General features: G+C 38.1%; 1 protein-coding gene and 1 pseudogene across 1 annotated transcript; both read right to left on the bottom strand.

Moving 5' to 3' along the window:
* Positions 1-364: 364 nt before the first annotated feature.
* On the bottom strand, positions 365-1,342 carry LOC140844140 (olfactory receptor 9G4-like). The gene has a single exon (XM_073215617.1). It carries the CDS (start codon positions 1,301-1,303, stop codon positions 365-367), a length of 939 nt encoding a protein of 312 aa, XP_073071718.1. The 5' UTR covers positions 1,304-1,342.
* Positions 1,343-7,542: 6,200 nt separating this feature from the next.
* Positions 7,543-15,009, bottom strand: LOC140844336 (olfactory receptor 9G19-like; annotated as a pseudogene).
* Positions 15,010-16,546: the final 1,537 nt, after the last annotated feature.

Below are 16,546 nucleotides of genomic sequence, written 5' to 3'. Positions count from 1 at the left end.
ATCTTTTCCCTATACAATCCAAAGCAGCTCAGCAACATTCAAGGTCAAATGATGTGCACAAAACCATCGATTTCCTCTTTTCTTTCCTGGCCTCCCCAAATAATAAAGAGGAAACATTTTATAAAAATCTAGTAGAGCAAAAGAGCAAAACACAATCTTGTGAAAAATCCAATCACCCAATATGATAGGTTTAAAATAGTATAATCACAACAAAATAATAATAAAATATTGAACTGTGATTTCCTCAATGTGTCATTGAATTATGTGTAAGTTGTATTCACTTAAATATTGTAATGTATACAAACAGGAGTATAAGCCAATAATTTTCAAAATGCAATCAGGGCATTCCACAAAAAGATCACATTCATCTTTGTGCCCTTATGGTCCGTGTTGCTTTCCGTAAGGCCTCTTTGACATCTTTGTTTCTCAGGCTATAGATGAGAGGGTTGAGAAATGGGTTGACCACAGTATAGAATAGGGAAGCTAATTTGTCTCTTCCTAGGGAGTAACTGGAACTTGGCCTTGAGTACGTGAAGAGCAAGGACCCATAGAAGAGCATGACAGAGATGAGGTGAGAAGCACAGGTAGAGAAGGCCTTGCGTCTTCCTGAGGCCGAGCGGATCCACAGGATAGCACGAAGGATGTTCACATAGGAAATCAGGATGGCGAGAATGCTGGAGAGAACTGTGAAGCCCACCATACCCAGGAGGACTTTTTCATACACGTGGGTATCTGTACAGGACATTTTTACCAGTGGTGCTACATCACATAAGAAGTGGTCAATGATATTTTTACCACAGAAACTCAGGCGGAAAGTGTTGGCAGTATGGGCTATGGCATTCAAGAGCCCTCCTATGTAGGAGCCAGCAACGAGTGCAGTACAGAGAGAACTGGACATAGCACTTGAATAAAGTAGTGGGTTACAGATGGCGGCATGGCGGTCATACGCCATGACAGCTAGGAGGTAACACTCAGTGTAGGCTACAACACAAGAAAAGAAAAACTGGGCCCCACATCCTGCCAAGGAGATGCGCTTATCTTCTGAGACACAAATGGCCAGGATTTTGGGAGTATACACAGAAGTGTACCAAAAATCCAAGAACGACAGATTGCCAATGAAAAAGTACATGGGTGTGTGCAAGCGAGAGTCAATACGGATTAAGATAACCAGGGTCATGTTCCCCAACAAGGTTATCAAGTAGAGCATCAGAAATATTCCAAATAGAATCAGCTGCCACCGGGGATCTGCTGAGAAGCCGACCAAGATGAATTCAGTCAAGATAGTAAGATTTCCCACTTCCATACCCAAAGAGGAGAGAGCCTGATTAACATTAATGAGAAAAACAACAATCAGTTAGTGATTTTTCTATTGAAAGAAATAAAAGTATCAATTGTGTCAGCAGTTTCTAGGAGACTTGTGGGCTTTTTTCCTTTCTGTCTAGAATTTTTGAAATTCAGTCTGTTCCTTTGGGAGTTGTAATCTGTTTTTGAAATTAGGGATTTCACGTATTAATTGCTTACAGCAGGGTATGACCCTAATTCTCACCAACTGGGTTAGAAAGATGACACCCCCTGACAGGTTCTCTGGTGGAGTTAAGATATGCATGAAAACACCATCCTAATGTTGGGTACATAGTGAGCTCTCAAAAAATTTTGGTATCCTTCATATATTACTGAGAGTTTTTGTGTCCGGCATTGCACTGATAGTATAATACAAATAGCAATATACTAAACTCTTCCTACTTCCATTAGAACAAACAGAAATATACATTTATTAAATATATACTAAAAAATATATTAAATGTATATATATTATTCATGAGCTAATAAGCATTATAAGTCTGAATCTTAACTCAATACTTTCCACAACTTCACAAGGTAGGTACTATGATAATCTTCATAGAGTTTATGAAAAAATTCCAAGATTACAGAACTGATCTAATAGCAGAGCTGGTATTTCATCCAGAATTTTCTTTATCAGCTGCCTATGGTCTCCACCACTCAGCCATTGATGTGCTTTATAGCTGAACTGTTTCCCTCTTGATCTTGCTAAGCCATGTTATAATCCTCTGACAACCTCAATTTCTTTACCTATTGAAAAGAACTTTATAAATATCTATTTTAAAAATGCATTGTTTTCTACTTTTCTAGTTGATGTGAGTTTATAAACATAATTGAGGCATTTTTTGATATAGTGGATGTTGAACATTAGAAGAACTTAACTTTGGCATCAAGAATTCCTTCAAAGTTCATATCTTGAAGCCAAGGCTCCCAGAGAGAAGCTAAAGGGAGGCATTTAATCTAAATGCATGGAATTAGGGCTGCTGCACCAGGAGCTTCACCGTTGATGTACCCCTAACTGTAAGGGCAGTGAGAGAAGGCTAAAACTAAGAGGAAATTGTGACTTTTTGCAAATTTTAAAGCATTGATCTTTGAGCTAAGCCAGAGTCAATAATGCAGGTAGGATGCAAACCCGAGATGTCTACCTGGAGGTCTAGTGCTTCTGTTTGCTAGAAGCAAGCCCTTCTATATTTTCAATTTGTTAAACTGTTTTATGGAATTTCTCATAGAACAGATAACTTACCTGCAACAATACAATGTGTAGAACAAATGAACAATCCATATGAATGTATATATAATTTTTTATGGGGTGGACACAGGACATTTTGGAAGTGAAGGTTAGGAGTTAAACTTTAAACATGTCATGGGTGTCTGAGTCCTTCAAATGTAGCTAATGATGTTCAGAGAGGCCATCACTTGATTGGTGACTGTGGTAAACGCAGCTTGGGGTCCTAAAGATCAAGCCATTTCTCTATCAGTAGAAAACAGAGCTCTCCTCATTCGCACACAAAGCACACCCAGTGTTTACATCCAATGTTCCCTAAACTGGCTTGAATTTATGCTTATAACCCTCTCTCTCACCACTGCTCTTCATCTATTTAGGATTTCCACCAAACTAAATTGCTCATCTGATTGATTCCTCCTTCATCACTTAAGCCAGAATGATGTCATCCTTCAGAATGTTTGTAAAATCCTACTGCTTAATATTTTTTTACCTACTCACATGTAATTGGACAAAAGAGTGGCAGGCTTGGATGTGCAAAATTCATTGATCAGTCCTGTAATAGAGACAGCCTGACACTAATCACTTGTGTAATTTTAACTGAGCTCTAAGTGCATTATCACCTGTGTGATTTTAAGAGCACAGGCGGAAAACAAGCTCACCTACATGAAAAATTTGGTTGATGTATTTCTAGTACCCACCTTCTATATTTTCAATTTGTTAAACTATTTTATAGAATTTCTCATAAGAACAGATAACTTACCTGCAACAATACAATGTGTAGAACAAATGAACAATCCATATGAATGTTTATATAATTTTTGTATGGGGTGGACACAGGACATTATCATAATCTTAGTTGAAATGAGACATGGATTTTACCAAAGATAGCAACATTCTTTCTATGCTAACATTTGCATACACATACTTGTTTCACTACAAATAAAGCATGTGAGCTTATGTTCTTTCCTTAATTTCTTTATAGAGGAATAATTCATGGCTCTTACATTTTTGAATCATGCACATCTTTGAAGAACCGATGAAAGCAATAATTTATTTCCCCAATTTCCAAAACTGCACATACGTATGAACACAACAATTTTAGAGGGTTGACAAATTCCCAGAAATCCAGCCATAGATCTTGCAGTTATGATTCTGAGGTTAAAACTTCTACCACGAAAAGATGCTGAAATGGATTTTTAGTGCTAACATTCTATAATTATGAGTTGAAGAATCAATACTCCAAACATGACATGTTTAAAGTTTAACTCCTAACCTTCAATTCCAAAACTGATCTCTCTGCTCATTTCTATCAGGTAATATAATGTATGCCTTCTGTTCCTCAAGCCACATGTTACAAATCAACCTGCTCTATTGCTCTCATCCTTCCTCTTTATGCTTCTGAGAAATCCTGATGTCCCTACTTGCAGAACATATCCCGAATCAGAGCGCTTCCCACTGCTCCCGTTGCTGTCACCCAGTACAAGATACCACCATCATTGCCAAGATATTGCAGTATCATTCTGACTGGTCTACACACTTGACCTCTAAAACCTATTTTCAGTATATCAATTGGTATAACACTTTAAAAAATAAACATCTCATAACACTCATGTCGCTAAATACACTGCCAATTTATTCTAAATTAAAATCACATTCCATACAGTGGCCTAGTGGTCCTTCATAAGCAAAACGTCCATTATCTACACATCCTTATGTCCTAAGACTCACCCTCCTTCATTCTGCTCCAGGCTTACTGACACTCACACTGCTTCTCAAAAACACCAGCCTTTCCTTGCATTAATTTTGAACTATCTATTCCTCGGCCTGAAACACTATTCCCTAGACATTTGCAAGGTTTGCACCATCATCTCCTTTAACTTCTGACTATGGCCCATTCTCATCACTTCACTTTAAATTCCATGACCTCTTCCCACCAACAATACCCATCCTTCTTATTCTGCTCAGACCCTGCTCTATTTTCCCCAAGTCTTAATGTCATCTTCTAAGTTTTCTTTATTGTATCAAGTGTCCATTTTTCCACACCGGAATGCAACAACATGGGTAAGCAAGATTTCTCTCTCTTGTTTACTGCTGTATCCCAGCATACAGAATACTTCTTAGCAACTAATTAACACTTAATAAATATTTCTAGAATAGACAAATAATTATATCTTGAAATGGCTTTATCCAAAGTATTGTCTACCTCTAACCTAGCATAAACTATTCAGGATACATCTACACTCAAAAGGACTTTTCTGGCTCACTGTGTTGTGTCTCTAAGAAGGAAGAGTAAATAAAAGAGATAAAATCATAACCAATGTCTCAAATCCATCTTGAATTTGGAATAAATTGCAATAAAATGAATTTGAGGATAAAAGACCCAGAAAAAGGCAGAGCCAATCGTTCTGAAGCATCTCATGGAGGGGGTTTCTAAGGTGCATGTTCCCGTGTGGCCATTCTGCCCCAGCTCCTCCAGTGAATTAAGAATTCACTGAAAATTCTGTGGGAGAATGTGTCCCTCTAGCACCTGAAAATGAGTAGAAATAAGTGAAAACATCACACATTTACAGTCTGGACAACAGGGAGGACCACAGCCACTCGAGTCAGAAAGCATGTCCAGGTCACAATGTTTTGGCCTCTTGATTTCTCCACTGTGTAAGTGAACATACGATGCCCCCTCATTACTACCAGACTGAGTTTCAAATTCTAGGAGGTCACATGTATCATGACTAGGATCCCTCTTTGGAAGTGTGTGTTTGGCATAACAATGATCCTGTGGGAGCCGAGCCAGACTCCGCATCCTCATTCTAACAGCAGTTGAGGTCACAGAGAAGCCCTCTTACATGCCCCTATTCCTGGTTGCTTACCCTTGATCAGGAAATATTGGAATTGACACTCTTTCCTTCTCTTCTGATATTTTTGCATGCTTGTAGGACCTGATATGCATTTCTTCAAGACAGCTTTGGGACTGCCTCCACAGAACAGCCTAGAAATATGGATCTCAGTCTCTAAAGAACCAATTAGAGTTGTTGGAGTATGGGGATCATATATTAATTAGGATATGATGACACGAGGAGTATGTTATTAAGACTACACTGTGTTAATGTATCTATGTCATAATACAATCATTATGTCAGATAATAGAAAACTTTCCAACAGGTATTAAATACACTTTTCAGAATGTCATCATGTGTCCATAGAGCGTATCCTTGCCATATGCTCCTTTCTCTGCCCAGGCTACTCTTCCTTGTCTCATTCATCAGGAAACTCCTATCAGTCCTTGGTGTTATGGTTTGAACTGAACGCATCCAGAATTTGCATGTTGAAGTCAAATTCACAGTACTCAGAATGTGACCATCTTTGAAGATAGGGTTTTTATAGGAGTGATTAAGTTAAAATGAAATGATGATTAAGGGCAGCCCTAATCCATTCTGCCTTGGAAGAAATGGAAATCTGGGCCCACAAGGTGATGCCAGCTAAGTTTGTGCACAGAGGAGACGCCATGTGCGGAGAAGGCAGGAGGGCGGCCATCTGCAGGCAAAGGAAAGAGGCCTCAGAACAAATCAACCCTGATGGCACCTTAATCTTGGCCTTTTAGCCTCCAGAACTATGAGAAAAATAAAGGTGTGTTGTTCAGCCACCCAATCTGATATTTTGTTATGGCAGCCCTAGCAAATGTGTCTACTTGGTTATCAACAGCAGGGCTTTTTATGTTGGTACAACCTCATGTTTTATAGATAAGAAGACTAAATTAGAGGTGTTATACATCATAATGAAATGCTCTCCTACTTTTCTCTTGTTCATACATAGAACTACACAAGCAGACATACAAACATTCATAAAACCTTAGTTGTTATCAATCATAGCTTCACTGAGTAGAGATTTTCACTCTGAATATTCTCTTGGATGTAAAGCTCTTTGAACTCTGTCTCTCTCTCTACTTGTTTGTCCATTTCTATCTTCATCCCCATTTCTACCTCCTATAGCTGCTGTACTTTGTCCTTCATTCCTTAGTTGTTGGGGAAAATAGTCCTTTATTAAAAGCTCACAGAGACTGTAAGTAAAGGTATATGTTCTTTCTTGTTTCTATTGCCAAAGAAATCTTTATATCATGGTGGGCAAAAAATGAAAATAAGAAAAGAAAAATCTATTTGACATGTATAGATATATCATTGTCTCAGCGAACCCTGGATTCACTGACTTGTCTTTATCAGCAAGTCATTCACTCTCTCTGGTTTAAAATGTACTTTAATTTCTTGTTAGACATTAGTAATTTGAGGTTGGGACATATTTATCGATCCGTAGCTGATTTCATAAAAGAAGTCATAGTTTCAGAGATGAAATACATTAAAGTATTTTACAATTCTTGGTATATTCACCATTTCCTGAAAGGCTTGTAATATAAAGCAGATTAAAAGAACAACCTTAAGGCAATTACTGTAACAGTGTTTCACAGGTAACACTGAGAACCACAAAAAGTTTAGGTTCTATTGTAAAAGAATGACCAAATTCAATTCCTATTGTAGAAACTCTAATTAGAAACATCTAAGGGCTTCTTACAATAGACATTTTACTTGGGATCTCCTGAATCACTCTCTCTGCCTACAAACGGGGTAAGAACCTTGGGGTCAGAAGGGCTGGGCTTGCATTCCTGGTTTCTCATCTTTGAACCACGAGATTTGAGGCAAGTCAAATCATGTACTAAATCGGACAATGATTGTATTTCCCATTTGTAGATTAAAATATTTATGTACAGGCAACTTTTAAACTATGAAGTTGAAATTTTTTAAAAAATTTGATCTCTTTCAACCTTCTCAGTGTCCAAATACATTCATACACACAATTTCAAAGCTAACACAAGTGTGGCAATTATTCCAAATAGCCAAGTGTCATTTATTTAAAAAACTCATTCAAGTACATTAGAGCCGACTGAAAAAGAAAAATGCAGGCTGGTTTTTGCACATATGCAATGACATTTCATTTGTTTGTTGTTTATTTCCAAGCACTGAGGCTAAGAATAATGACATGGAGATTATGAAAAACAAAAACAAAAACTCCCAACCATGTTTATTAGGTGTTTTCATTTAAGAAAACTTAATCTACCTACCATTTTCCTCACAGCATCTCTAACATCTTTATTTCTTAAGCTATAGACCAAGGGATTCGACATGGGTATCACCACAGTATAGAACACCGACACCACCTTATCCCTTTCCAGGGCGTAGCTGGTACTCGGCCGGGAGTAGATGTAGAGGATGGAGCCATAGTACAAGGTGACGGCCGTCAGGTGCGAGGCACAGGTGGAGAAAGCCTTCAGGCGGCCCTGGGCGGAGCGGATCCTCAGAATGGCAGCGATGATGAAGAGGTAGGAGGCGACGATGAGCACAGAGGGAGCGATGACGTTGGAGGCAAGTAGGAAATAGAGCACAGCCTGGAAGCTCCTCTTCACGTCACAGGCCAACTTCACAAGTGGGGGAGATCACAGATGAAATCATCAGTGACGTTGTCCCCACAGAAGCTCAGTGTAAATGTCTCGCTGGTGATGATGGCTGAGCTCCGAAAGCCACCAAGGTGTGAAGCTGCACCAAGGCTGGCACATGACCTTGGGGACATTGCCTGGGAGCAGAGCAGGGGGCTGGAGATGGCCACATAGCGGTCATAAGCCATGGCGGCAACAGGTAACACTCACTATAGGCCAGTCCTGCAGAGAAAAAGAACTGAGCCAGGCAGCCAGCAAAGGAGATGCTTTTGTTAACAGAGATGCAGGTAACTAGGATTTTGGGGGGAACAGACAGAAGAATACCAGAGATCCAGGAATGACAGACTTCTGAGAAAGAAATACATGGGTGTGTGGAGCCGAGAATCAACACAGATCAGAGAAATCAGGGTCACGTTCCCTAAGACACTGATGACATAGATGATGAGGAAGATGACAAAGAGCACTTTCTGTAGCTGCGAGTCAGCTGTGAAGCCTAAAAGTACAAACTCCTTCCATTTGGTGAAATTTTTCTCATCCACCCGATTTGGGTTTCTCTAGCCCCTTTATGTGAAAAGATTAATAACTATGTCATGATTTAAGAAATCTGTATGTCAGCCTCTCCTTATCATTTGCCGTTTTAGACCAGTGAAAAGCCCAGCTGAGGCACATGCATTGTTCGCTGTGAGACGTGTTTATGCTGATGAATTGGTTTCATTCTCATGGATAACTGAAAAATCAGTTCTATGCTGGTTGATGGATCGGTTATTAAACATATACCAGTGTGTGTCACCTCACATGTTTTATTGGTATCTCTACTTTCATTATGACTATTATATTATATGTGTAAGTAAGGATGTTTTTTAAATAAGAACACTATATATTTTTAATCAAATCTTTTCTCCTTTTTGAAAGAGGTTGATTTGTGTATCTTCTTTATTGTTTGTACTTAGGGTAAGTGGGTATCATGCAGAAGATCTGAAAGAGGGAGTTTGAAAAATGCTTTGATTCTCTTTAGGTCTTTGAATCTTTTCCTTTTTTTCCTGATAATTACATGAAGAAGCATACCTTTATTAATCTAGATGTTTTTTGGAATATCCTTGGAAATGCATTGTACAGTAATTTCTTAGAAGGTAATAATTATAGTTCATTCGAATTTTTATCCACGAAGCCAAGAACATAAATTTTCATGATAGAAAATGTGTAAATTGAATAAAAGATAGGTTTACTTATTAAATAATGGTAATCTGAGACAATAGCCACATGTTTGACCCTCCAATGCTCCCAAAAGGCAAGTGGAAATATTCATCAATGAATAATTGTGCTTGTAATGTAGGATGAATTTCCCATGCAATTAAGAATTAAAAAAAACAAAACTGGATAAACAAAATAAAGTAGACTGAATATGGCCCATGAAGATATCAAGACTCTAATTTCTGGAGACTGTACATGTTACCTTATATAAGGTAAGGGTTATTAAATTAGGAACTTGGGATAGAAGTTTATCTGGTTGCCCCCAAATACAATCACTAGTATCTTTATGAGGGAGGCAGAGGGATATTTGATTACAGACACAGAGAGGAGAAAATGGGGTCACAGAAGCGGATATTGGAGCAATGACACCTCAATAAACTCCAGCCACAAGAACCAGAAGCAGAAAATGGATTCTGCACTAGAGCCTCTGGACTAAGTACGGCTCTGCCAACACTTTGATTTGGGTCCAGTTATATTGAGGTTGGACTTTGGACTTCAAAAATTAGGAGAGAATATATTTTTATTGTGTTAAGCCACCAAATGTGTGAAAATATATTATGTCAGCCGTGGAAACCCGATATAGGAATTTGTGGATCATGATCTCTATGAATCTTCTTTAGAGGTAAAAGCAGGAGACTGGGCTGTTGCCCGCATGGGAGAAGCACCATTCCAGTTTCTTGGTATTACAACCCAGAAGGCCCCTAATCCAAAAAAGATAAGAGAGACTCTAATTGCCATGGTTCTGGGTTGCAGAGGATGTGAAACTTCTGCTAGTAGATCTAAGACTTCAAAATTTTTTTGCTTAGAGGGAAAACATCTTAATCTTGGTCTATATGCTAAGCCATAGACCTAAAACTGAGCTACAAATATAAGGAATTGTTTTCCTGGAGTTGTGTCTATTTGATGATAAGTACTCACAATCTTTAATTTTTAAAACAAATATGCATGTTAAAGTTATTGTCAAAGTAGAAATTCTTCAAAATAAGTAGAAGAGGATTCAAACATATGATTTTTCAATTCCGTTAGATTTCCAAGGCTGTCTGTGCTAAGGTCATTTTTAACAAAGAATATTCCTGGAAGCAGCCTAAGACCAAGAAGAGGAGACCTGGGCTCGGACCTTAGCTGACTGCGGTCAAGTTTAAATAGAGTTTTAAACTCCAAAGCTCTATTGTCTCACCTCCCTTTCTTCAGGAGGACTAAGAGTTCTCAGAGGTAATGGAGTATTTTGAAAATGAGAAGTTAAAACTATGTATTGCATTCTCTTTGATTTCTTGATTTCTTCACCTCTGTAATCTCTCCTGCAGATATACTTACCTTACCTTCCAAGGACTTCCTAGTTGTTCTTATGCTATGACTCCCTAGACCTTCATGTGTTCTCATGCAGAAATGTCCCCTTCTTTAATATGTGATTTACACAGCCTGAGAAATTCCTGAATTTGTTTGCAAAATTGCACTTGGGAATGAAAGTGACAAGAGACATTTCTTCCCTAATCTCTCTCTTTCTTCCACCATTATTATTAAAATATAAAATAAACATAAGTGTGAATGGACACATACATAAATATGTATATCAATGCTTTCAAAAATTAAGGAAAAAAGATCAAAGGTGTTCAGTGTGAGGCATAAGACACAGGGAAATAGCATAAATTAAGAAAAACATGAGAAGGAAAAACAAGGCCAAGCATAAAACGGAGGCAAGGATACAACCCACCAAGTACCTAGTCCTTTCAGCTGCTCTGTGCACACCCCAAATGTCATCAAAACTTTCTAGCAGCCCAAATATACTATTAATAGTGTCCAAAAGTCAAGCAGACCAACCAAAATGGTGGGCCAAAAATTATCATTTTTGATACTAACTTTGAAATCACTACTCCCAAGCATCTTTCTTTGTAAAGAGAATGAGTGAAATATATTGCATAATATAGTGAATAGTATTTTTATATATGTAAACACAAAAGGGGGTTTTTTAAGCTACATTTTCTTGCCATTCATTCATAGACTTAACAGCTGGTTGCATATCTTTTTAGATTAGAGGGATGCTCAGAAACCTCCTGACAAAACATTTCCCTTCTGTTAAAATTAAACACAAAATGAAGATGGGACTTGAGAATCCCTGAGAACATAAGACTATTTAAACCACATAAGCAAAACTAAATCTAGCTTATTTTATGAATACATGTAAAATTTAATTTAGGTTATTTGTTGTAAAATCTGTTGGTAGTTATAAAAGACACTTAAGTCATCTTCCTAGAAATGGTATGAGATAATCATTTTCAACCAGTCTCCTGCTTTCTGGAAACCCCCATTTTAATAACCAATCATTGCAAAGATTAAAAACTTGTTTATTTCATTTTGTAGACCACCCTGAGCTTCTTCAAATTTTAAAGTTGCAAATTGGTAACTATTCTTACATGCACAGTAACTTTCTCTAACACACTATTTATTGGTTTGGTGTTTTTTAATTTGTTGTTCTAGATTTTTGACACTTCAATGAAGACAATTTAATTATGGGGAATGTAACTGCATGCAAGGTATCATAGTACAATATATCTTGCAGACAAATAAAAAGGAAAAAACTGTCAAAAGAGGGTATCTTCTATATTTCCCACTCAGTTTTGCTGTGAAACTGAAACTTCTATTTTTTTTAAAAGGCTAGAAATAAAGGTAGAAGGGGGAGGTTGTTTTCTCCTAAGAAGAAAGTCGAATTTGAAGAGAGCTGACTATGAAGTGGGAGGTTGCAGGAGGTTTGAGGAAGAATTTTCCTGTACCCTTCAATGTGCTTCCAGTTGGTCTAAGAATCAAATTGGCATGTGACAGATTAACAGAAGAAATAAACAAAGTGTAGTTGTGAGCACATAGAAACCCAGTAATGAAACTGAGACACAAAGAAATGTTCAAGGGTGGCAGTTTTTAAACATTTAAGGCAAAGAGACAATACATCTGTGTGGAATTGACGGGAAAAGAAGCCTTATGTTTGGGAATTGAAGTTAGTGAGGAATTCTCAACAGTGTTTGGGCTGGGATAGAAAATTACTGAAAAAGCAACAAGATTTGTTTATGCCACCTTCTTGGCTATGAAATGCCCTTCAATGGTGATAAGGACGTCTACTACCCTCCCTGAGGAGGGAGGGAAACTTCGTATGGAAGGTTTATTTCCTGGTTTCACAGGGGCAACAGAGGAGGGTCAGAGTATCCTTCCATCCAGCACCTGCTATTTCTCCAGTTTCTTTAATTCAAAGTGGCCCATTAGGGGCAGTTGGCCCTTGGTCCCTGCAAAGCCTCTCATCATTTTTCCTTGTATGTATTTCAATGTTGTTTTACCCTCTTTAGGAAGAGGTATGGATTAATATATCACCTTTTTAACAGAAAAAGAAAGAATTAAAAGTATTTTCTCCAGATTTTAATAAATATGTTAAATATAATTAATGATATTTTTAAATGAATGACATATTTAAACATTTGCCTTTCATATAATTATTCATTCACTTATGGAAAGTCAAAAAATAAATTCAAACTTCAGCTTAGTGGGAAAGACACTTTTCTTTGAGAATTTTTGACAACTTCTGAATGTGTAAAAGTAATGCCCCATATATAGTATAACCATAAATGTATTCAACAAGATCTTTCATTAAAGATGGCAGTGTGAGAGGAGAGACAGAGGCCTCCTCCAAAAACCACATACAATACGAAAAGATAGTTAATAAAACTAATCCTGCAAGAGCAACAGGAAAGAAGGCTGAGCCTGACTGCAAACACCTGGAGAAAAAACAGACCCCATGGAAGAGGGTAACATACCAAAGTGATGATCCAGCTGGACCAAAGCCCTTCCCCAACACCAGATCACTGGAAGGAGGAAGAGAAATGGAGTGGGGCAAGAGTAGAGGCCTAGGACTGCTGAACACCCAGCCCTGGAGATCTTCTCTGGGGGCACAAAACTACATTGCATGGTGCTCTGGAGATTAGTGGGGTTGGAAAGCTAAGAAAGGTGTAATATTTGGAGAGGCTGAGATTCCAGCCACTTTTGGAAAACAGGAATCCACATCCAGCTGAAGTCAGACTAAAGGAAGGTGGGCAGTCTGAGAGACTTTCTAACAGTGGGAGGGCTGCCAAAGGGGCAAGGATTGCACAGAGCTTGCTGCTCAAGGAAAAGGACATGTGGACAAAATTGTCCAGGTGCACTCTGCCCAACAGGTTGGGAACTTTCAGGAGCTTCAGGCGCTCCATCCCCCTGGCTGACTACACAGCTCTGAGGGCCTCTACTGTGATACACAGCCTGCTGCACCTTGCTCCCAGCCGGCACTGACTCGCAAACTGGCAGCCCGTGCCCTGGTATCAGGCCAGCCACAGGGAGGCCCCACTTATGGCAACTACAAATGCAAAGCATAGATGCTTACACCTGTGCACTCAGCCCATCAGTTCTGGCAGTGGAGACACACACAGCAGCCAGGAAGCAGGAAACAGCTCTTTTCTCCCGCCAGGCAACAGCACTGTTCCTCTGTAATCCCTGACATCACTCCACGGGCTAAGCAGCTCCAGAGAGTAGAGCATCTGGGCACATACCGATATGAACTATCAAAGGAACCTGGTTCAAAACAAAACCCAACAAACACCAGGAAAGGGAAAAGGGAAACTGAACTCATCAATCTTACAGAAAGAGATTTCAAAATAAAAATGATAAACATGTTCATGGAAACACAGAAAAATATTCAAGAACTCAGGAATGAATTCCGGTCAAAAATCCAATCACAGTATCAGAAATGAAACATACAATGGAAGGTTTTAAAAGCAGATTAGATACAGTGGAGGAGATGATAAATGAAATAGAAATTACAGAAGAGGAATACAAAGAAGCTGAGGCACAGAGAGAAAAAAGAACCTCTAAGAATGAAAAAACATTGAGAGAACTGTATGACCAATCCAAACAGAACAATATTCCCATTATAGGGATACCAGAAGAAGAAGAGAGAGAAAAAGGGATAGAAAGTGTCTTTGAGGAGGTAATTTGCTGAAAACTTCCCCAATCTGGGGAAGGAGATAGTCTCTCAGGCCATGAAAATGCACAGATCTCCCAACACAAAGGACACAGGAAGACAACACCAAGACATATAGTAATTAAAATGGCAAAGATCAGGGAAAAGGACAGACTATTAAAAGCAGCCAGAGACAGAAATAAGATCACATATGAAGGAAAGCCCATCAGACTACCATCAGACTTCTCAGCAGAAACCTTACAGGCCAGAAGGGAGTGGCATGATGTATTTAATGCCATGAAACAGAAGGGCCTCGAACCAAGATTACTTTATCTGACAAGATTACCATTTACATTTGAAGGAGGGATTAAACAATTTCCAGATAAACAAAAACTGAGAGAATTTACCTCCCACAAACAATCTCTACAGTGTGTTTTGGAGGGACTGCTATAGATGGAAGTGTTCCTAAGGCTAAATAGCTGTCACCAGAGGTAATAAAACCACAGTAAAGAAAGTAGACAATTAATTACTAAGCAGATGCAAAATCAAACCAGCTACCCCCAAAGTCAGTCAAACGATAGACAAAGAGTACAAAATATAATACCTAATATATAAAGGATGGAGGAGGAAGAAAAGGAATGAAAAAAAAAAGACCATTTCAATTGTGTTTGTAATAGCATACTAAATGAGTTAAATTAGACTGTTAGATAGTGAGGAACTTACCCTTAAACCTTTGGTAACCATGAATCTAAAGCCTTAAATGTTAATAAGTACATACCTACTGATAATCACCCTAAATGTAAATGGTCTGAATGTTCCACTCAAAAGACATAGAGTCACTGAATGGATAAAAAAACAAAATCTATATGCTGCCTACAAGAGACACACTTCAAACCCAAAGATATACACAGACTAAAAGTGAAGGGATGGGAAAAGATATTTCATGCAATTAAAAGGCAGAAAAAAGCAGGAGTTGCAGTACTTGTATCAGACAAAATAAACTTCAAAGCAAAGAAAATAACAAGAGACAAAGAAGGACATTACATAGTGATAAAGGAGCCAGTCAACAAGAGGATATAACCATTATAAATATCTGTGCACCCAACACAGGAGCACCTACATATGTGAAACAAATACTAAGAGAATTAAAGGGGGAAATTGAATGCAACACATTCATTTTAGGAGACTTCAACATACCACTCACACCAAAGGACAGATCAACAAGACAGAAAATAAGTAAGGACCCAGAGGCACTGAACAACACATTAGAAAAGTTGGACCTAACAGACATCTACAGAACATTCCACCCAAAACCAACAGGATACACATTCTTCACAAGTGCACATGAAACATTTTCAAGAACACATCATATACTAAGCCACAAAAATAGCCTCAGTAAATTCAAAAAGATTGTAATTGTACCAACCAGCTTCCCAGACCACAAAGGTATGAAACTAGAAATAAATGATGCAATGAAAACAAAAAATCCCACAAAAAACACAAACGTGTTGCAGGCTTAACAATGTGATCCTAAATAACCAATGGATCAATGTCCAAATAAAAACAGAGAACAAACAATATATGGAGACAAATGACAACAATAATTCAACACTGCAAACTCTGTCAGATGCAGCAAAGGCCTTGCCAAGAGGGAAGTATATTGCAGTATGGCCTACCTCAGTAAAGAAGAACAATCCCATATGAACAGTCTAAACCCACAATTAACAAAACTAGAAAAATAAGAACAAATGAGGTCCAATGTCAGTAGAAGGAGGGACATAATAAAGATTAATACACAAATAAATAAAATTGAGAAGAATAAAACAATAAAATCAAGGAAATCAGGAGGCTGCTTGGTTCTTTGAGAAAATGAGCAAAATGGATAAACCCTTAGCCAGACTTATCAAGAAAAAAGAGAGTCTACACACATAAACAGAATCAGAAATGAGAAAGGAAATATCATTATGGACACCACGGAAATACAAGGAACTGAGAGAATATGATGAAAAATTATATGCTGACAAACTGGAAAACCTAGAAGAAATGGACAACTTTTTAGAAAAATACAACCATACAAAGCTGACCCAAGAAAAAACAGAAAAGCTGAACAGACCAATTACCAGCAATGAAATTGAATTGTTAATCAAAAAACTACCTAAGAAAAAACTCCTGGAACAGATGACATCATCACTGAATTTTATCAAATATTTAATGAAGACCTAATGACAATCCTCTTTAAAGTTTTCCAAAAAGTAGAAGAGGAGGGAATAGTTCCAAACTC

Source organism: Manis javanica, chromosome 11, assembly GCF_040802235.1.
Source record: "Manis javanica isolate MJ-LG chromosome 11, MJ_LKY, whole genome shotgun sequence".
NCBI classification, from domain to species: domain Eukaryota; kingdom Metazoa; phylum Chordata; class Mammalia; order Pholidota; family Manidae; genus Manis; species Manis javanica.
The sequence above is the reverse complement of the archived record's forward strand: the minus strand, read 5'-3'. Positions and strand labels throughout refer to the sequence as shown.